The sequence below is a fragment of the Microsporum canis genome, genomic scaffold (assembly GCF_000151145.1).
Source record: "Microsporum canis CBS 113480 supercont1.6 genomic scaffold, whole genome shotgun sequence".
Taxonomy (NCBI): domain Eukaryota; kingdom Fungi; phylum Ascomycota; class Eurotiomycetes; order Onygenales; family Arthrodermataceae; genus Microsporum; species Microsporum canis.
In genome coordinates this window covers 2,145,126-2,164,778 of record NW_003299164.1, presented here as the reverse complement: position 1 = coordinate 2,164,778, position 19,653 = coordinate 2,145,126, and the positions used below count along the sequence as shown (strand labels likewise).

At 49.9% G+C, this 19,653-nt stretch overlaps 9 protein-coding genes across 9 annotated transcripts; 5 read left to right on the top strand and 4 right to left on the bottom strand.

The window, feature by feature from the left end:
• Positions 1–209: 209 nt before the first annotated feature.
• On the bottom strand, positions 210–2,951 carry MCYG_06946 (uncharacterized protein; the record flags this gene model as incomplete). The annotated part of the gene is made up of 1 exon (XM_002844936.1): positions 210–2,951. The coding sequence occupies one exon, from the start codon at positions 2,949–2,951 to the stop codon at positions 210–212; it is 2,742 nt and encodes a 913-aa protein (XP_002844982.1).
• Positions 2,952–4,554: 1,603 nt separating this feature from the next.
• Positions 4,555–5,810, bottom strand: MCYG_06945 (sporulation protein SPS19; the record flags this gene model as incomplete). Its single annotated transcript, XM_002844935.1, has 6 exons — positions 4,555–4,679; positions 4,741–4,891; positions 4,949–5,142; positions 5,210–5,373; positions 5,433–5,691; positions 5,756–5,810. 6 exons carry the CDS (start codon positions 5,808–5,810, stop codon positions 4,555–4,557), a joined length of 948 nt encoding a protein of 315 aa, XP_002844981.1.
• An 815-nt stretch (positions 5,811–6,625) lies between these two features.
• MCYG_06944 (conserved hypothetical protein) lies at positions 6,626–7,432 on the top strand (the record flags this gene model as incomplete). Its single annotated transcript, XM_002844934.1, has 2 exons — positions 6,626–6,685; positions 6,752–7,432. 2 exons carry the CDS (start codon positions 6,626–6,628, stop codon positions 7,430–7,432), a joined length of 741 nt encoding a protein of 246 aa, XP_002844980.1.
• Positions 7,433–8,046: 614 nt separating this feature from the next.
• On the top strand, positions 8,047–10,017 carry MCYG_06943 (SAP domain-containing protein; the record flags this gene model as incomplete). The annotated part of the gene is made up of 1 exon (XM_002844933.1): positions 8,047–10,017. One exon carries the CDS (start codon positions 8,047–8,049, stop codon positions 10,015–10,017), a length of 1,971 nt encoding a protein of 656 aa, XP_002844979.1.
• A 556-nt stretch (positions 10,018–10,573) lies between these two features.
• MCYG_06942 (signalosome subunit) lies at positions 10,574–11,857 on the bottom strand (the record flags this gene model as incomplete). Its single annotated transcript, XM_002844932.1, has 3 exons — positions 10,574–10,980; positions 11,038–11,520; positions 11,587–11,857. The coding sequence occupies 3 exons, from the start codon at positions 11,855–11,857 to the stop codon at positions 10,574–10,576; spliced, it is 1,161 nt and encodes a 386-aa protein (XP_002844978.1).
• A 253-nt stretch (positions 11,858–12,110) lies between these two features.
• MCYG_06941 (conserved hypothetical protein) lies at positions 12,111–14,062 on the top strand (the record flags this gene model as incomplete). Its single annotated transcript, XM_002844931.1, has 2 exons — positions 12,111–12,716; positions 12,740–14,062. 2 exons carry the CDS (start codon positions 12,111–12,113, stop codon positions 14,060–14,062), a joined length of 1,929 nt encoding a protein of 642 aa, XP_002844977.1.
• Positions 14,063–14,379: 317 nt separating this feature from the next.
• On the top strand, positions 14,380–15,285 carry MCYG_06940 (conserved hypothetical protein; the record flags this gene model as incomplete). The annotated part of the gene is made up of 3 exons (XM_002844930.1): positions 14,380–14,451; positions 14,555–14,801; positions 14,867–15,285. 3 exons carry the CDS (start codon positions 14,380–14,382, stop codon positions 15,283–15,285), a joined length of 738 nt encoding a protein of 245 aa, XP_002844976.1.
• A 296-nt stretch (positions 15,286–15,581) lies between these two features.
• On the bottom strand, positions 15,582–16,788 carry MCYG_06939 (conserved hypothetical protein; the record flags this gene model as incomplete). The annotated part of the gene is made up of 4 exons (XM_002844929.1): positions 15,582–15,593; positions 15,641–16,240; positions 16,340–16,400; positions 16,460–16,788. 4 exons carry the CDS (start codon positions 16,786–16,788, stop codon positions 15,582–15,584), a joined length of 1,002 nt encoding a protein of 333 aa, XP_002844975.1.
• Positions 16,789–17,356: 568 nt separating this feature from the next.
• On the top strand, positions 17,357–19,471 carry MCYG_06938 (electron transfer flavoprotein beta-subunit; the record flags this gene model as incomplete). The annotated part of the gene is made up of 4 exons (XM_002844928.1): positions 17,357–17,512; positions 17,567–17,742; positions 17,807–17,905; positions 17,971–19,471. 4 exons carry the CDS (start codon positions 17,357–17,359, stop codon positions 19,469–19,471), a joined length of 1,932 nt encoding a protein of 643 aa, XP_002844974.1.
• Between the last annotated feature and the right edge of the window lie 182 nt (positions 19,472–19,653).

Sequence of the window (19,653 nt, the reverse complement as noted above, 5' to 3'; positions counted from 1 at the left end):
CCTAGATACCAGGAAACACCTCAGTTATCTCAATTTTCCACCGACAACCCCAAGCCTTTTTCACAAGGCGGGCACTTCGGCAGACCAACTTCCACCACTACCTATCGACCCCCGGGGGCAGGACAGAACGCAGGCTTTTAGGGATCATAGCCGGAAGAGACGTCAGTGGTTGAAAAAAAACCAACCAACGCCGCAACCGGCTCCTCCACTCACCCAGGAACAACCCGATCAAAGTGCTGTATGATCGAGTAGCTAAGCTTCTCGGTCATGAGCGACCAGGGAAAGACATACTGGGATCGAATGCTAGCGACAGAGGTACGAGACGTGTCGTTGGCAACTTCCCAAGCATATCTCTCACCACGGCTGCTCCACAGAACGAAGACCGCCCAGGTAAGCACGAGCAGGGCGAGGAACAGCCTACGCCACCAGGCTCCGCTTCCAGGGACTTCGGCCAACATGCCTGTCTGCACAAGGGCGTCCTTTGTTTCCACCGTCTGATGGACGCCAGCAACTCTCGCTTCCGCCTCGACGAGTGATAGAACATCACCGGTCAAGGCCGTTTGGGTGGAAGCCTCGCTCGTTGAGACATCCACGGCGACAGTCTGAGTCGAGGCCGAAACGACCTCCGTGGAGACTGTCTGTGTAGATGTCTCAACTTGAGAGACAGCCACTTCTTCGGTCTGTGTGGAAGTCTCAATGACTTCCACCTCGTCCGTCTGGGTAGACATAGAGACGGTGTTGCCATCACCGTACAGAGAAGCACTGGATGCTGGAGGGGATGGCTGACTGCTGCTGCATTCGTGTCCACCATCCTGTTCGTCCGACAGAGCACGGTTGTCCTGTCCGACCCCCCACCCTCCCAACTCCATGCTCAACGTAACGGGGGTTGGATTGCCACTCTCCACAGGCTGGCAGCAGATGTGAGCTGCACGCTCAGCCTCCAGGTCATTGCGGACCTGGTTCGCAGGGTCGAGCTGGCCCCTAACTTCGGAAAGTTGGGACCGGAGAAGCTCGTTTTCGCTCTGCAACGGGCTTTTGGCAATCTCCTCCGCCAACGTCTTGCGTTCTGAGTCGGCAAGGGTGAATTTGGCCCGGAGGCCACTGAGCTCGCCAGACAGCTTCTCCACCTCGCCTTGGAGAGAAACTATCTGTTTCTGTTGGGAGGCCGCCTCTGTAGCGTGAGCTACAGTTTTTGTGGCGGCCTTTTCGAGCAAACCGTCGTTTGCAGCAAGATCGTCTTTGAGGCGGGAGATTTCCACCTCAGCAGAGTCAAGATGACTCTCCTTTTTAACGATCTCCTTGCGGAGACCGGCCACGGAATGGCGCATGCTTTCGATCTGCTGCTCCAACTGCTCGCGTTGCAGCTGCTCAGCCGAGAGCCTCTCAGCGTACTCTTCGGCTTGCGCTTTAGCCCGGTCAAAGTCGTCGCGGAAGGCGTCACGTTCCGCTTTGATGGACATGGCCGAGTTGTGCTTCTCCGTCACAACTCGGTCCATGGTAACGACTATCTCTTTGAGACAGTTGACCTTTGCATCTACCGAATGGCAGGGGCTTTCAACGTAGGCATTGAACTTGTCAACGTCCAACCTGTCTCCAGCGTACAGGTAAATGTCTTGGATTGCTCCAGACACGTTGATTCTGTCCTGATACCCTTCCCAACCGGATGCGAGACGGGGCATGGCTGCCCCGGACCTCCGGGCACGAGAATCACCCATCATGTTCGGTGACCAGCCGAGCTGAACGGGTGCGTTCTGTGCAGTAACCGCAAAACCACCGATTGGCCCAGTGGCGGGTCTCTGCACAGCCATGCTTCTTTCCGCGACCCCCGTGGTCGCGGCGCCTCCAGCCTGTGCTGGAGGACCGAAGCGAGTTTGCACAACGGGACGCTGTTGGTTGACTGGCGTCCCGATGACCTTGCGGTCATTGCCAGTGGTCTCGTTGACTCTGGGAACATTGGCGACGGGCTTGGGCTTGGTGGTGGATGGTGTTGCCGAGCTGCCCTTCGAAGCACCTGGGTGTTGAGGTGCTTGTTGTCCGTTCCCTCTGACTCCACCCTGTTGTTGATTTGGCTGCTGAACAGGGGGTTGAGTCAACGCTGGCTGTGCAAGTTTTGAGTCTGCTGCTTTTCTAGCTGCGCCGGTGGATGATGGCGTCTTTGGTGGTGCACTGGCTGTGGCTGCTGGCTTGCTGGTTTTCTTGTCGGCACCACCAGCAGCAGACTCTTTGTTTGGGCCGTTTCCCTTTGCTGGACTTGGCTGGGAGGTACTTTGGCTGGGGGCGGGGGCAATGGCTGGTGAAGCCTCGTTGTCTTTCTTGCCCCCTCTTCCACGACCTCCTCGTCGGCGTCTCTTTCTGGCAATCTCGGTGTTGGCGTCGTTGTCGTTGACGCTGGCCGGAGGAGGAGTGGAAGTTTGTTTGGCCTGTTGGCTCATAACAGGCGGCGGACGACGGCTGTCCGAAGGGCCTTCACCTACTGCCACGCTGACGGCGGGTTTCGGTGGATTGGTGCTGAGAGCTTTGCCCGACGAACCCTTCTGAGAAGGTTTGTGACCACCGTCCGCCCGGTCAAGTCTCTGGGGGGGAGTCGAAGTTTGCGTGGTATCTTTTTGTTTGCCCTTCGACTCCTGCTTCCCTGCAGTGGGTTTGTTGTCTGTCGGAGCTGGTGCTTGTCTTTTGGGCCCCGACATGGCTGCAGGTACTGCCGCCTTGATGATTTGGCTGCAAGACGGCCCCCCTTTGTTCGCCAGCAGGTTTTCCCAGGTGTCCTGGTACTGGTCTACTGACGTCGCCCACTTCGATTTTTGCAAATCGGCTTGACCTTGGGCTTTTTGTTCCGGAGTCAGATTCGGAACGGCAACATTCGCATCCCCGATGATGTCAGGGCGTCTGCCTGTGGACAGTTGAGGTCTCTGTCCGGCACTCATTTTGGCGTCCTTTTGTTGTGGAGCCATTTTCCCTTTCTCAAGTGGTGAATTGACGGTGGGACTTGAGGAATTGACGGTTAAGGGTAGAACCAGCCTTTGACGTGACTGTTCTGGAAATGAAGCGAGGCTGAGCAAAGATCGAGCTCTACAGCTGCGATTGAACTGACGAAAATTGAGGACTGCGAGCAAGAAGACCCCCTTTGTAAGGAGAAAAGGGGCTTATGCTCAAGCGGCGAATGAAGTTTTTGGCGAGGTTGGATGTCTCGAACGGGACGAGGCCGTGAGACTGGAGAAGAACGTCGACGTCTAGGTTAATTTCTTCGGAATGGTGATGGTATTGGCTGATTCACGAAGAGGTTTGGCGGTGGATCAAGCCTAGAAACGAAGACGGGAGAGCTGTTTCTTCGTTGTCGATGTCAAGATGTTGACTCGACAAACGAGTCTTTGGCAGGTAACGAAGGAAACAGAAGAAGAAGAAGATGGTGAACAGGTTCAAGCGAGATATCTGGCTGGTTAGATGGTTTGTGAGAAGTATTCGCGAACACTGTGATGAAAACGATCTTGATCGAACGGTGAGAAGGAGAAGAGAGGAAGAAGAAGAAGAAGAAAAAGGGGGGCAGGAAATTTTTATATTGGAAGAAAAAATTTTCACCAACACGCGGGGAAACCAAGGGCAACCAGATCACTAACTCTCACTTGATCCAGATTTCATGTCCTGCTGGCATCAAACGGCGCCAGCGAGCCTTTCTAGCGTGATACCAGGCTGATACGGCTGTGTTGCTCTGGCTGTCCTTTGAAATATAAGGTAACGTACCTGTATCAAAGTCCCGAGTCCTGTGAGTGCTCGACCATAGACAATCTTGAAGACCAACGTCTTTATCTTTTGTATCATGCCATATCATATATATACCCTATATCAAGACTCTCTGATAGCCCTCCTCGTCCTCGACCTCGAGAGCGAATACCAGGGAGGCTTTCCCCTTATATCTTATGTTCCGTCTCAACTCTCTTCGTCTACCGGTTCTTTTGTTCCCTCTGGACCTTCAATGCCTCTTATATGAACCCGTCTATCTGCCATTGTTCTACATATAGAGAGTCCAAAGTCGACTCCTTGTTCTCCTTTATTATACCCTGACGTTGAAAATGCCGTTTTGGGACAAGTCACGTGCTATCATATAGAATATCAAAGATGGAAAGTTGAAGCATATAAAAGTGAAGAATTTCTGGCTGTCCGTACAGCAGCTGTAACGCAGTAGTTTGATCCAAGGGCAAGCTGGTACAGCTAGTAACGCTGTTTGATTAAAACAGGACGTCGTCTGATCTGGACGCTGTAAGATATCAAAAGACAGTGGGGCCTTTTGACATGTTGCTCTAGAGACCGAGAATGAGAACACCAGATCAATCTTACAAGAAGCTTCAAGATCAAACGGAAAGGACGTTTGATGAGGTACCAGCGGGCGTAATTTTACAAGGCTCTCTAGGCGGGTACTTTTTCAGAAAAGAGGCTGGTTGCCTGGACAGGATGAACCGTGTATGCAACGGCAAGGTCAATACCAGAAAAGAACGCTATTATATATCGACAGCATACTATGATAACATGTAAAGAGTAAAATAACAGAGCCTAGCAAGATCAAAGCTTAGCTTTCTTCTGCCCTGAAACGCCTGTGACTTCCATCCCCGACAGGAGAAAGTCGGGATAAGAGAAGCCACTTCCTGATATTCCTGCCGCTTGTAAACGCCATGCTCCTCCATCGACTATCGAGCGGCCAGTCAGTACATGTAGCTAGTATAGGGCAGAAGGCAGTGTGATACGTACCGACAACAGTCGAGGCATTGACAAAGTTGCCAGAGTCCGAAAAGATGTATATAGTTGCATCAGCAATCTCTTTGACGGAGCCATAGCGGCCCAGCGGGACAGCAGCTTCGGTGCTTTTCTTTGCATCACCCCTGGCCAGTCGTAGCATGCCCTGGAATCATCAGCATACCCTCGCAGCCATTGAGACAGTGTAAGTTGGAGAGCAAACCTCTGTTTCGCCAATTGGACCAGGGCTGATGACATTGGATGTCACTCCCACAGGACCGAATTCAATAGCCACGCTGTTTGACAGAGCGTCCACACCCGCCTTTGCAACAGACACATGTGTCTGCATAGGCAGGCCAGTATAGTGGATAGTTGCACTGACGAAGATAATCCTTCCACCGGTTCCGGTTGGTGATGCTTATATACATAAGTCAGCCGCCCATCTTTGCGATACCACAGCGTCCTGTTGTCATATAAAACTCACGAGATGCTCCGTCAGACTTGTGTTTCGCGGCAGATCGAACCAAATGGGGTATAGTTGCCTTTAGTGTGTTGTATGACCCCAGAACATCGATATCCATCACCGACTTAAAGGCGTTGACAGAAAGCTGATTGATCGAGGCCAGGAAGTTCCCTGCCGCTCCCGCACTGTGGGATCGGCGGATTAGAAAGGACAATGCACAGTCAAAGAGGACGGAGAAGAATACATGACAAAATCGACAGCCCCAAGCTCCTCCACGCATCGATCCACGGCCTTTCTGACGCTGTCGAAGCTGCGTACATCCACCGAGCCGATACCGAGCACCTTGGACCCTGTGCGGGCCGTGGCAATGTCCTTGGCCATCGTCTCTGTTTTTTCGACATTACGCCCGACGATACATGCATTGGCACCTAGGTAGACGAGAGCACGAACCTGAGCACTGCATATCGTGCCTGCACCGCCAGTGCAGAAGACGACCTTGTTATCTAAACGGAGGAGGCTTCAGATTCGATTCTTTTGGCTACACCACGATTCCTCCTAACAACATACCGAATATGCCGTCTTTCCAGACGTCACTTATATAAGAAGACTTTGGCATCGGCATCTTGAGCAGACTGGTCTGTTACCGTTTCGAGGCCGTCTACTGTGAAATCTGGGGTAAGCTGGTGTTGGATGAATCTACAACAAGCAAAGAAAAGCACATTGAGTTACTGTCAAATATATAACCAGTATCCGCCGCCAATCAGCGCGGGCTCCTTTGACAGTTAGTTACGTACATAGTAGCAGCCGTGCCAGCGCCAAGCTATGCGAGCCTCGGTTCGTTTTTTGTGGCTCGGCGGGTTTTAGCAAAGATATTTGGACGGCGAGTTGCATCTCCATAGCCAATTGCCCAAGGAACACTCTTCCTACTCGGTGAATTACTCCGGTGGCCATAGCGAATGGAAGGTTTGTCCTCTCTATTCGACGTAGGCAGTGGACTAGTCAATACATAACCGAAACACCCAGTGTATCAGCCAAAGGACTAGGTCGTCTAGAGACGCCTTACCAGCCGCTCACATGGTGGAGCTGCCGCTTTTGTTCCTCACAGCATCTTTGTTAGCTGCGGTTACAGGAATATTAAGTGCAATTAGAAGCACTCAATACAGCTTGGGTGTTGGCCAATTATATCAACGCATTTAGCGCAAACACCCGTTATGCTTACATAATTATTGTGTCATCTTTCGCGGTTTTTCCGAGTTCGGCAACCAAAACTGCGAGCTCCAAAAGACCCCCAACGGCAGCCAGCAGAGCTTGCAAATCCGCCAGATACCCTCGACCTTTGTGACCGGGACACCGATACAGGGTGTCCTAACAGGGTCACTGAAAGCTTGCCCTGGTTTACACCCTTTCCCAAAGCTTTACATAGCTCCGACGAACGTCATGGCCTGCCCTATCACAATCGCCAAATTTGTTGGCATGATCTCGATTGGCATATCAACCGTATGTATCTATTTACCTTTTTTCTTCATAGTAGAGCTCGATCGGCTGATGAATTCCGAATCGCAGGGTCTCTCGTACTCAGTCTCATCCATTACTCTGCCTGCTCTTCAAGGGCTTCCCACTGCTTCCGTTGCCGCCCAGGCCCTGACAGATATCCAGTATCGGGCTCGCAGGACTGCCTTGACCCTTTCGCACATCACTGTGATCACGCTTCTCACGGCATTCAGCCTCTCGTCCCCTCGTCGACGACACCCTTACCTCCTCTGGACCACCGCATTCTCCCTCCTCGGCGGCCTCGGATTGGAGCTATATACCAACCATCCTGCCTTCATCCAAGGCACCGAAAGCGCCCGCACCAGCACTTGCGGCTCCTATCTATCTTCAATATGCGGCGGCTCTAGACCTGGCGAAGCTCGCCCATCCTGTTGCTGTGTGGGGTCTTTCCTGAACCGCCTATTTGGATCTGCACCTAAGCCAGCTATCCCCGAAAAGAAGGCTGAAGACGAAGAGTCGCTCGCGACATCGAGTGAAATTGAGCTTGTCGAACCCCCATCTGAGGCAGAGTCCGTAGGAACTGCTCGTTCAGCTGAAAAGCCGTCACCCGCAAGCTCGATAGCAGACATCAACGGCGAGGTTGTAGAAGCCTCGATGAAGATGGAACGCAACTTACATAAGCTAAGGACCTATATCCTTGGTATCGGCTTTTCCATGGGTGTGATTGGCATCTGGGGCGAGCGAACGAAATAGTTGCCACCCATCCCATTTTCTTTCATATTCTTTTTTATAAAAACAAAATCTCGACTTACAATAATCTGTTAGTGAATTTAGACATCGGCAGAATATCTCCCTATTCTAACTGTCTTTTATTCGGCTGTATATATAACATTTTCCCCCATAACGATCTTCTCACATCTTGTTTCAATGTATTGGTGGTGTTTGGTTGACCTGATATCCTGCTGTTTCCCCACCCTCTTTCTCAGGCAGTGGGCTTTTCTCGTCTGCTCCCGCTCGCTATGTACGATATTTCCTCCAAAAACTTGGCTGATCTCATTTATTACAAGCTGTTTTCGTCTTATTCGTTGTTCTTCGCCTTCAGGAGACGGAAAAGTGATGCTCACGTGATCATGTAAAAACAAACTCCGAGTTTTATGCTTGAAGCGACTAAGAAAGCTTTTTGTTAGATTCTCGAAGGTGAAGAAGAAGAAGAAAAAACAACTTTCGAAGGATTATCGACAAATCGCACAGTTAAAAAAGAGTCGAGGGTCTTGCAGCACGATTACAGCAACCGGGCCATGCGCGTCGTCTGAGAGGCTTCTGTTTTACCCCTTTTACACTTGCCAGAGTCGCGACAAAGTACAACGATGGATTATGCGATCTTGAAGGTCGCCGACCTAAAAGCTGAGCTGAAGAAGCGAGGCATCCCGCAAACAGGACTGAGAGTGAAGCAGAATTTCATCGACCGGCTTATCCAAGATGACAATGAGCGCGCAAGCGCACAGGCTGAGCAGCCAGCTGAGCCAGCAAATGCACCCAAGCCAGACATGGCTCCCCAAGTGACAGCTCCGGTATACCAATCCACGCCGGTTCAAGCTCCAGAAGCTCCGTTACCCCGTGAATCACCATCGATACCGATGGAACAGGTTCCTGTGGCCCCCGCAGCTCCTATACACCAAGTTACGACGACCCACGTACAACATGTCACCGTTCCTGAGGCCGCCCCTACGCCCGCTCCCGTCCAAAAGGTCACCAGTATTTCACAGCTACTCGAGCCTGTCTCGGCCCCCCCCGTTGCCCAGGCACCAGTACCAACACCTCAACCTGCGGTAGCGGAAGCTGAACCCGCTCCGGTTGCAGAATTGGCCGTGGAGGACATTGCTCCCGCGCAACCCGAACCCCAACCCGAACCGGAACAGGAACCCATTCAAGATGAAAGTGCAACGAAAACTTCACCCACCGATGCCGACATCACAAAAGAAGATACGGACGAGTCGAGGAAACGGAAACGACGCAGCCAGACTCCACCACCGTCGCCCAGAAGCATCGCACTGAAGAAAGCAAAACTCGAGGAGGAACAGCAGCAATCTCGACCCGTACCAGAACAAGCCACAGCTGATGAACAAAATAAAGAGCAGGAGGAAACGTCAGCCGCTGCACCAGTAACTGTCGAGCCACCCGCTCAAGATACAGATGTGGAGATGAAAGAGAGCACCCCTCCTGCACCCGAGCCTAAACGAGATATCGAAGAGGTTGAGGATAAGACACAGGCACAAAACGAAGCAGATGATCAAGAGGAGCTTTCAGAGAGAAATGAGAAACCACATGCGCAGAGGAAATTGGTTGCAGATGCGCGGTTCAAGGGTTTGTTCCCTGCCACGAACGGGGTTCCTTCGCGCGCGGAGTCGCCACCTCCAGCAGAAGGTGATGACCGCATGATATCACCTGCCTTACACCCAGCAACCACTGCTTTATACATTCGTAACTTCATGCGCCCCTTACAACCTGCGGCATTAAAGCGACACCTATGCTCTCTCGCCGTACCACCAAATTCATCCCCAAACCCTGATGTTGTGGTCGAATTCTTTTTGGATTCCATAAAAACCCACTGTTACGCCAGCTTTACAAGCATTGCCGCTGCTTCTCGGGTTCGGGCCGCCTTGCATGACGCCATCTGGCCGGAAGAACGTACTCGCAAACCACTATGGGCAGATTTTATCCCTGAAGAGAAAATAAAGGAATGGATAGGAATTGAGCAGGCCCCTGGGAATAGCGGACGGGGCGCTCCCCGCTGGGAGGTCGTCTATGACGAAACTGAAGACGGAATAAAAGCAAGACTCCAAGAGGCGTCGTCTATAAACAGCGGGCCACCTCGTCCTTATGACAGCAGCCACAGCGACTCACATACGGGTTTCGGACGAGAACCGCCCACGGGCCCTCGGGCAGACAGAATGGGCCCTGGCGGGCAACAGGGAAGCCAGCAAATTGGCCAATCTTCTAGCAAAATGCCAGAACACGGTTTCAAGGCTCTGGACGACAGATTCCTCTCTACCACCACAAAACCGAAACTCTACTATCTACCTGTATCCCGCGAGGTGTCAGATAAACGCCTAGATCGGTTTGACGACCTGGCAAAAGCCGGTCCGGTATCTAAACGAGGCGGCAACGACATGTTCCGATATACATTCGAGAATACCGATGAGTTTGTCGTTCAGGGGCCAGAATATGGCTCTCGCCGCGGTGGCAGGGGAAGGGGGGGCGGTGGGCGCAGCGGACGTGGCGGACGCAGTGATTGGGGAGGCGGCTGGAGAGAAAGCAGCTGGAGAGGAAGAAGATGAAGCATTCCTTATTTTCTCTTTCTTTTCTTTCTTCTTTTTCTATCAGTTTCATTCTTTGCATACGGGTTTTCTTATCGCTTTCTTTCTCTGCTTTGCGCATGCTTGTGGACGGCATTTGTTTCAAGGTGGGAATGCAACCATTGAAGGATTCATCTTCCAACCGGTCTCATAACTCTTCTTCTTTCCTATTGGACTTTCTAACCGTGGGCTTTAAACGGTGTTTATATTAGGGGCGGTTACAGGGGATAAAATACAATATTTTCACAAAGGAGGATAAGCAAATATACTGTGCTGATATAAATGACCTTAAAAAGAATGGGGCCGGCTTTGCTAGATCTATCCGGGTCTATTCTTGGTGTAATTGATACAGCAGATGGGGAAGAGAATCTTGTTGCTGTTGTAATTCGATGCATTCATTACATATCAAATGCTATCATTCATTTGTATCATGTCTAACGTCATCATTATGGAGGAGACTCTAATACCCTATCGGCCTTATAGTCGCATTATCACATGGATAAGCCTTTTTTTGTATTCCCAACCGCCATATAACTCCCTAGCCATGGAACAAATCGGCGCCCATACGGGCAGACAGTTGAGAACCCTGACCAGAGTTGCGAGCCGTTGTGTCAGCTATTAAAAATTTCTTGCCTAGTTCTCGCATCTGTTGAATATTCTGACCCATAGCCCCCAGAAGGGCGGCGAGGAGAACGTCGTTTGCCTGGGCTAGAGACTCTACGGAGAAAGCATTCGAGTTCTGAGGGTTCAGCAGAGCTAGGTGAGATATGACGCAGTAGATGCTACGAAGGAGGGGGTGAGAGAGTGTTGGTTTAAGAGGGGATTGTGATGTCATGGGTGTATCAGTGCTAGGCTCTGCAATCGACTGGAGGTAGCATTTTATGAGGTGGATGCGGGACTGGAGGGTTTTGACAGCACTGAGGCGTGTAGTAAGATTCGCAATCACTATAATAATACTATTAATGGCTTTTTCATAATATATAATGCGACAATAACACTTACAGTCCTCGTCTTCAGGGGAAAGAACGTGAATTTCGGTAGACTCCGATAGCTTTTGTCTTTTATCTTGGGTTTGGGGCTCTGTCTTTTGCTGTTGTTTATCCGGGATTGCTGTTGCGTTGCCGCCTCCAGTCGCTATTGAATCAACACTAATCATTTCTGCCTCTCCGGTCTCGACTGAATACGGCACAGGTCTAAATTTCAACATTAAATTTTGCTGCTGGTTGTCTCCTTGCATCGGCCGGTCACCATCATCAGCATTGTCTCCTTCATAGACTGATTCGTATACGGTAACGGGAAGTTTCCCAACTGTCGAAGACGTGTTCTCAACATCAGAAGAATGGAATGCAAGAAGTATGGCAGCTTCGTTATAATCCCGGAGTATCTGCTCATGAATGGAAACCTGAGAGGGCAGAGGTCCAGAAGGAGGTGTGACGGTGAACCAGCCAACCAGGTCTAACGCCGGAGATTTATGGACATCCTTAACTGTTTGTAGAGTAAGTGAAAACTGCCCTTGTATCTAGCATGGTATATCAGCTTAGGGAAGCTTACATTGCTGTAACCGCTCGTTAAAGAATGCCTGGTGTAAGAGCACTTCTCCGCCGGATGTTGTTACCAGGTTGCAGTCAAACACATGCTCTAGCGTAATAGATCTGCCATGCTGTTGTCCAAGTATCGCACCTACTATCAGGCCCTTTTGCTGTCTAACTGTATGCCGTGTGATGTGATCAGAGATATTGAGGAGGACGAGGGGATGTAGCAGGGCGTGGAGGCTGGAGTGTGAGGACTTGGATGAGACGAGAGTATTAGACGTCTCTGCCATGATGTACCGATATTTCCACTATGTCAGTATTGAGACGGCACCACCAGGAGGGCGTTCAACAAGGCTGTTCTTGAAGCTCGTCTTGTATATTACTTTGGATACTTTTGTTGTTGCTTGAAGCTCGATAAGAAAAGCCATCGAGGCTTGGCGTTTGGCTTGTTTGCCTTTTGTGGGGGTTTTTGAACTTATCGACTTTAACGCCTTGCAAAGGTACAAGCAAACAAGACAGATACCAATAACTGGAGAAGACGCCATGAGCAGGCCGACATCCTTTGACCAAGTGACGAGGAATCTGGAGCAAGCCCTTGCAGACCCGTCTACCGCTCTTAATGTTCACCTCATCGACAAGCTAGGAGCCGAGGTGGTGGCTCAAACAGACCATAATCTCTCAAAGGCGCTGATTACCTTGATATCCCGCGTGCTGCCAGTGCTGCAGGAGGATCCAAGCCCTGTAACAGCTCTAGCTAGGAAAGTAGCGAGGTTCCTAAGCTTTGCAGAGCTTCAATCAATCGATCCCCCAATCGACTTCGTTGCTGGAATCAGGGCTGGTATTCCCCCGATCAACAGCCTCACACTTTGCCTCATTGCAAAAGCAAGCGAATCTCCAAGCCATGTCGCCGAAGTTGCTGGAAATTCAAGCCTGGTTAGGTCAATTGTAGAATTATGGCTATCGACGGATGATTCCGGAGTATCGCAGGCTGCCTTCGACGTTCTCTGGTCCTTGCTAGAGGCAGACCATTTAGTTTCAAATTCTACAGAAGGCAGGTCGAATAATGGACCGCAGCATAGTGGGCCTATGTGGCGTAGATTATTTCAGAATACTTCATCCTCAGAACGCTCGATATGTTCTCTCCGGACGGTGGGACAGAACGGACAGATTAGTGCCCGACAAAGACAATTGCTCAGGGGAGGCTGATGGAATTTGTTGTCAAGGTCGGATCACTCAGTTGGAGCGCTATATCGACGTCGCACTTCCCAGATATTGAATCATCCGTGCAAAGTGATAGCTTGTTGAGCTTTGTGGCCATTAGGATGGTTGACACCAGTGACCTACTTCTCCATATGACCCTCTTGCAATTTCTCCGCCAGATGCTTGAAATAGGTGCTCCAGGCTTGCGTCCTTGCAATAGCAAGTCGTCCAGTCTAATTCCCGCATTTTCATCCCCTTCTTTAGAATTTCTTATCACCAATGGCCTACACCGGAAGGTTATCAATTGCTACTTGGATCCCACTACACTTGATTCCGCTACTGGAAACTTTCTTGCTTCCCCTGTAAAGGCATATGTTTCGGCCTACGCAGCCCTCTACCCAAACCATATGCTACAAGAGCACCAGGCACAACGAGATCGGCTGTGCTCTCGTATACTTGAGGCATTCAAAATTCCATCAGCTCAGTGGGCTCACGGCCCCGTGCCTATTGGAGACCTTGACATATTGGCGTCACTTCCTCGGGTAATGCTGGTTGAATCTGGAAAAAGAGGTCTTAACCCGTTACTCTCTGTTCCTTCTAAACCCTTACATATTGAGACCCTGATATGCTTGGGTAAAGTATTCCATGGTCCGGCGTCTTTCGAAGATGCAATGGATATAGACCAGACAGTTAACAGAGGCCCGGACCCTACCAGTACACGTGCTGAGGCAGCAGCTGCAAGGGTTCTTTATTTCCAATACTTGAACAGTCATCCTGATTTTTGGTCTAATATTATCGAGGCTGCTGAAATAATAGCAATGCAAGATACCGCAATAGCATCGATAAATCTCATCAAGAACGTGGTAACAGCAAACTGGGCTGTTCTCTCCTCGGCCGATGAGGCAAGCACTCTAACTTCTAGTCGGTTTGTTCTACCGACAGAGAGTGTAGTCAGCCAACTTGGTCCCTCTTCACAGGGAAGTCTCCCTGTCAGCGGAGCATGGGCATTACTTGTTCCCCCCGCCTTGACTGTTGTTTTACCATACCTTTTCAAGCAACCACCGTCTTACGCAAATTTCGTTGCCGGAGGAGCTGGAGACACTGAGAGCGCTGTCTGGCGGATTGCAACTACAAAATATGACGCCCTTGTGGCCCTCCAGTCTGCTGTCCAGAGGATGGAGAGCACTGCAGGCGGACTTGACGATATCAAACGAACGTTAAAGCGGAGAGTAGCAGAAGGGCCCATGGGTGCTCCAAACCAAATTGGAAGCAGAATTGAGGCCCTTGAGCTTTGAGCTAGTTGCATCCTTATCTCTATCACTTTAACACTCTTCTTCTAGCTTTGTATATGTACATATTTAGTCCCAAACTTCATGTCATTATAGATTTGACTTGATCCTCCCTTCCCAGGCTTCTCTTAGTTTATATACCTTGCTCAATAGTTTTATAAAATACTAACCAAATACCATTTTCTCTATACGGAAGTACCTCTTGGTGAAATCTATCACGTGACTATCAAAATTGTCAACTTGAAGCTTGCCAAAAATTATACAACTTCAACAGCACTGTCCCCTCCAACTTGAACAGCTCAAACCCGTTGCGTGGCTCAACGATGTCTCGAGCTGCACGTAACAAAAAGGCACCGGGAGCTGAGTTCGCATGGAAGTCAGAAGGCGGCGGCGAAGTAGATACATCGCCAACACCACTATTTCCTGTAATTACTAGCTCTCTTATCTGATCGTGCAAGCCAGTATACGCATACTAACCTCGCTCAATTGCCTTGACAGAAATATACCTTACCTGTTCCTGCTAAGTTTACTGAATCAGAGGTATCAGGAGTACAGCTATATCGTCAATTACGAGAGAAAATCCACGATGGACCCTTTTATACCGTCCTTTCCACGCAACCGTCGTATGGGAAGAAGGGTGTGTCGGCTCGCGCACAATTTGACCCATTCCAGGGAATGGCATCATATGGACAGAGATATATGAGAAAATCGAGGACGTTACCAAAACTAAGTGCTATACCATTTGGTAATACCCAGCTGTCTTGCCGATAAAAGAGAGAAATTATCTAATGAGCCATGACTTTGTAATAGAAATGAACTTTTTTCCAAAGGAACTATGGTCAACTCTGGACCCAAAATACGTTGGTTTACCAGGAGCATTTGCAAATGGCGCCGGATCATTTTCTAAAGCTACACAGAAACGGGGATTCGAGGAAGATGAAGAGGAGGATGAGGAGGATGAAAGCCGCCGGAAGAAACGGAACCAAGGCGATGAAGATGATGATGGCTCTGACTTAGGAGGTAAACGACGGGGAAATGCGCGTGAGGGCGAGGAGGCGCCAGATGATGATGACGACGAGGGCGAGGATGAGATAGTGGATGACGATTTCGAAGAAGATGAAGAAGAGATGGGCGGTGATTATAATGCAGAACAGTACTTTGACGGTGGTGAGGAACTTGGTGACGGGTTCGATGAAGGAGGCGGTGGAGAAGATAACGATGTTTATTGATATATGTCTCTTTTCATTTCTTTTTGCTTCTTCTGATATGATACCCTTTTTTATGATTTAACGGACCAAAAGCAAGGAAGGGACAAAAATAGACGTTGCATATATCTATATTCTGCTCAGCTCTAAACGCAGCGCAAAATTTTAAATTAGGTGCATATATCCCCAATCAATATCCCTCGTTCTCACTATCCTCGAAGACGTAACTGACAGGAAAGCTATCCTGATTTTCAGGCCCTGGCAACCGGCTTTCTCTCGCCATGTTAGAATACGTAACCAGCCACTTGTTACTAAGGGATTCACCCAAGGTTCTGTATTCGACCATCCCCTGGTATAAAACTGCTGCCGGAGACAGTACCGCACGGTATAGCGGCACATCATCAGCCGCACGCAAATTGCCACCATAAATTAGCCGGTCAGCATCTTTCAGGAGCGACCGATATTCCTTGACCCTCTCCATTATGTTATTTATCCTCAACTTGTCCATGGGTGAGAGTGCAATATAGCTAGGAGGTTCCATCTGCAGTCCCATGGAGTAGGGCAACTGGGCTTGTATTTCTATTGGCGCTGCTATCAATCCCTCTGGGTCAATAAGCGCCTGAACCTCAAATCTTTCATTGACAAGCACGTTGTGAGCACCCAGACTGGTAATCGTCATGCCAAAGGGGCCCAAGTGATTAGACCAGCGAGCAATCAATGTGTTAAAAAGGGCAGGAAGAAGAACCGTGGTATCCTGTGAACTTGCCTGCGTTCTCCTTGCGGCATCCTGAATAATTTCTCCAGTTATGTATTTGTAGTAGTCAATATCAGAGCCAAAGGTAAGGCCTGAAGATGAGGCGCTGATCTCAAAAGACTTTCCATCAGCAGCAGGACGTGGGCGGCCAATTCGATCAAATTTCTTGGTTGCGAGCGTCACCTGAATCATGGCAAGTTCCTTTCTAAAGTTCAGGTCTTGTAACTGTGATCCCAAGACGTAAGAGTTGGGCCCCTTGGCCTTGCGAAGTGTGTGCGCGGTAGTGCCATGAATATACTCCATCAGGATGTATGGGGCACCTACTAGGTTGTTGAGGGAGGCATCGCAATAATAGGTCTCTGGGACAGGAATGTTCGTTTCCTTCCTATACATCTTGTCAGAAATCAGTTGCAGTAATCATAGGGGGAAGAAAATCGTGTATACCTAAGATAGTTCAAAGATTCAAAGCATGCAATAACATTACCATCTTCGTTTCCTACGCAAGGTACCGGTAACCGGAGTCGAACCACCCAGCGCTTGCCATTCCGGAATTTGATCTGGCGAACGAAGTTAGAACGGCCCAGTGTGTATTTATCAGAGATGGTGCATGGCTCGCCGCCGCTGAGATTGTAGCATTTTTCAATCACTGCTCCCCAGTTGATATGTTGGATGAAGTCGAGTATTCTGTAGTGTTCCGGAGAGTATGGCTCGATGGCACCCATATTGCGCCAGGCATCGTATCCGATACTAGGAGCCTCCGTAGTACTGGTCATCTTTGTATAGATGGGTTTAACGGCTGAAACGAAGGAGAGCCAGCGCCGAATTTTCTGTATTAAATCGATGATAGTGTTCGGAACGGGCAGCCTGGAATGAAACGGCGCGATGAAGGCCGAGGAATAGTATTCCTCGAGAGCCAGAGGGTATTTATAGTGAATCTCATCTTCACAAATATCATTCAGTGCCAGCCAAGGTGGAATCATCAGCCCGGATATAGTAATCGTCATGTCGGTGGAACAACTCTGGGTATAATGCTATATAAAGAAACATCCTTGGATTGTTGGTGAGAGTACGTTGGTTTCTCTCCCTATAAAGGCATAGTTCCTGGCATGTTCCTTCAAAGTTGCTTTTCTGAGGGAGCCTCTGGTGGAAGATGGCGGCTTTTTATATTCATCAAGGGGGAATAAGGTGGAAGACAAAAAAGGACGTTTAAACTAGCGTTTTGTTGTGATGTCATGACTTTTTCTTAGTGGGAAGAGAAGAAGAAGAAAAGAGTATTTGTTCCCTGAGAACTTTTGCACATCATGAGCCGTAAAAGATAAAAGAACTCCTTAAACCCTTTTAATGGCGTGCATGAAGAAAGATAGCACTCTTCGAACAGCTTTGATCGCCTACGGCTCAGAGACAGGGAACTCGCAAGATGTAGCAGAGGAGATAGGCCGTCTGATGGAGCGGTTGCGCTTCAACACAAGAGTAGCTGAGCTCGATGCCCTTCAGTCGGTAAGCGACTCTCCCTGATGGCGTAGCGGGTGAAGCTAACAATTGCCTTGGTAGAAAGACTTATATGACTACCAGTTTACTGTCTTCGTTGTACCAACTACAGGACAGGGCGATTTCCCCGCCAATGGGCGCAAGTTCTGGAGGTCACTGCTGCTAAAGAGACTCCCTCCCACATTCTTACAAGGGATCAGTTTTGTTCTCTTTGGGCTTGGGGACAGTTCATATCCAAAGTATGACTCCCTTTGTCATTTTGCGCTGAGAGAAGCATGGAGTTCTAATGGGGGGAAATGTCAGGTTTAACTGGGCATCACGGAAGCTCTATAGACGGCTACTGCAACTTGGTGCAGACGAGCTGTACCCACGCGGAGAAGCAGATGAGCAACATCCAGAAGGGTACGTGGCTCACTAATTGCCCGGAATGTACCCTTAGCTAACAGATTGCTCAAAAAAATTCTAAGACTTGAGGGAACATTTCTACCCTGGTCTCTGGACCTGCGCAAACATCTCCTAGATAAGTTCCCTCTGGAAGAAGGACAGCACCCAATCCCAGACGACGTTCGCCTACCACCTAAATGGATTCTTGACCGCCATGAGCGGAGGGATGAAGAGGATATCGTCCAACAGACTAGAGTACCCAACGCAAAACTACTATCCAGAACTCATGAGTTCCGCCCTTTAGATCATGATACCCGGCCACTTCCTGGCTCTATTCCAGCGACTCTTGTAGCGAATACTCGGATGACACCGCCAGACCACTGGCAAGACGTTCGACATTTAGTATTAACCGCCTCTGAGCCAATATCATATGCGCCGGGCGACATACTGCATATTACTCCCAGAAACTTCCCCCAGGATGTAGATAGGCTTATAGCACTGATGGGGTGGGAAGAACATGCCGACATACCTCTACAGTTTGTCACCGGGGACGGCTCCCCTCCATGCACCTCGATCTCTGCACCATCCATTCCATTCTTACTCTGCTCGCCAGGGTTTACTCTCCGCGCGCTTCTTACAGACTATCTAGATATCATGGCCATCCCAAGACGGTCGTTTTTCAGCCAAGTTGCCCATTTTACAAACGATGAAATGCATAAAGAGCGTCTTTTAGAGTTTACGAACCCAGAGTACATTGATGAGTTTTACGATTATACCACCCGTCCGAGACGGAGTATACTGGAGGTCTTGACCGAGTTTGATACCGTCAAAATTCCATGGCAGCTGGCCTGCACCGTCTTTCCGGTCCTTCGGGGGAGACAGTTCAGTCTGGCGAGCGGCGGAAAGCTGAAGACATTGCCGGACGGTGGTACACGATTCGAGCTGCTGGTGGCTATAGTGAAGTATCAGACGGTGATAAAAAGAATACGCCAGGGAGTCTGCACACGGTATCTGGCAGCCTTGCAGCCCGGCAGCACGCTGAAAGTCCAAGTGCAGAAAGGAGGTCTCCAGTCGTCCACGAAACAGCTCTCCGACCCTTCCGTTCTCATTGGCCCTGGGACAGGCGTTGCTCCGATCCGCTCATTGCTATGGGAAAAAGCAGCGGTGGCAGAGGAGTTCAGGAAGCTACACGGTCCAGGTGGGCCACTACCTCTGGGGCCGGTGATACTGCTATACGGTGGCCGTAACCGGTCAGCAGATTACTTCTTCGAAGCCGAGTGGGAAGAACTAAAGTCCCAGCTCAGCCTCACCGTCATCACTGCCTTTTCGCGGGACCAAAAGAAGAAGTTCTATGTCCAGGACGCGTTGCGGGAGAAGTCTTCGGACTTTTACGATCTGCTGCACGAGAAGGGGGGGTCCGTGTTCGTGTGCGGCTCGTCTGGCAGGATGCCCCAGGCCGTCCGCGAAGCCTTGATAGAGACGTTTCAGGCTCCGCTGGGTGATTCTGCTGAGAGCAGACAGACGGCAGAGAGGTACCTCATAGATATGGAAAAGACCGGACGGTATAGACAGGAGACATGGTAGCTATCTAGCATTATTCATATAGAATAGCAGCCAGCCTTGGATATCATCAACCACTCCTTACTCTGTAATATGTAATACTTCGATCTTCGATATGTGGAAGTTTAGTGCCGAACTTCGGCCGCGCCGCCCGACAAAAGCCAAGGGAAGAGCCGGAAAAATCTTGGGGGGAGAAAAAAAAAAGG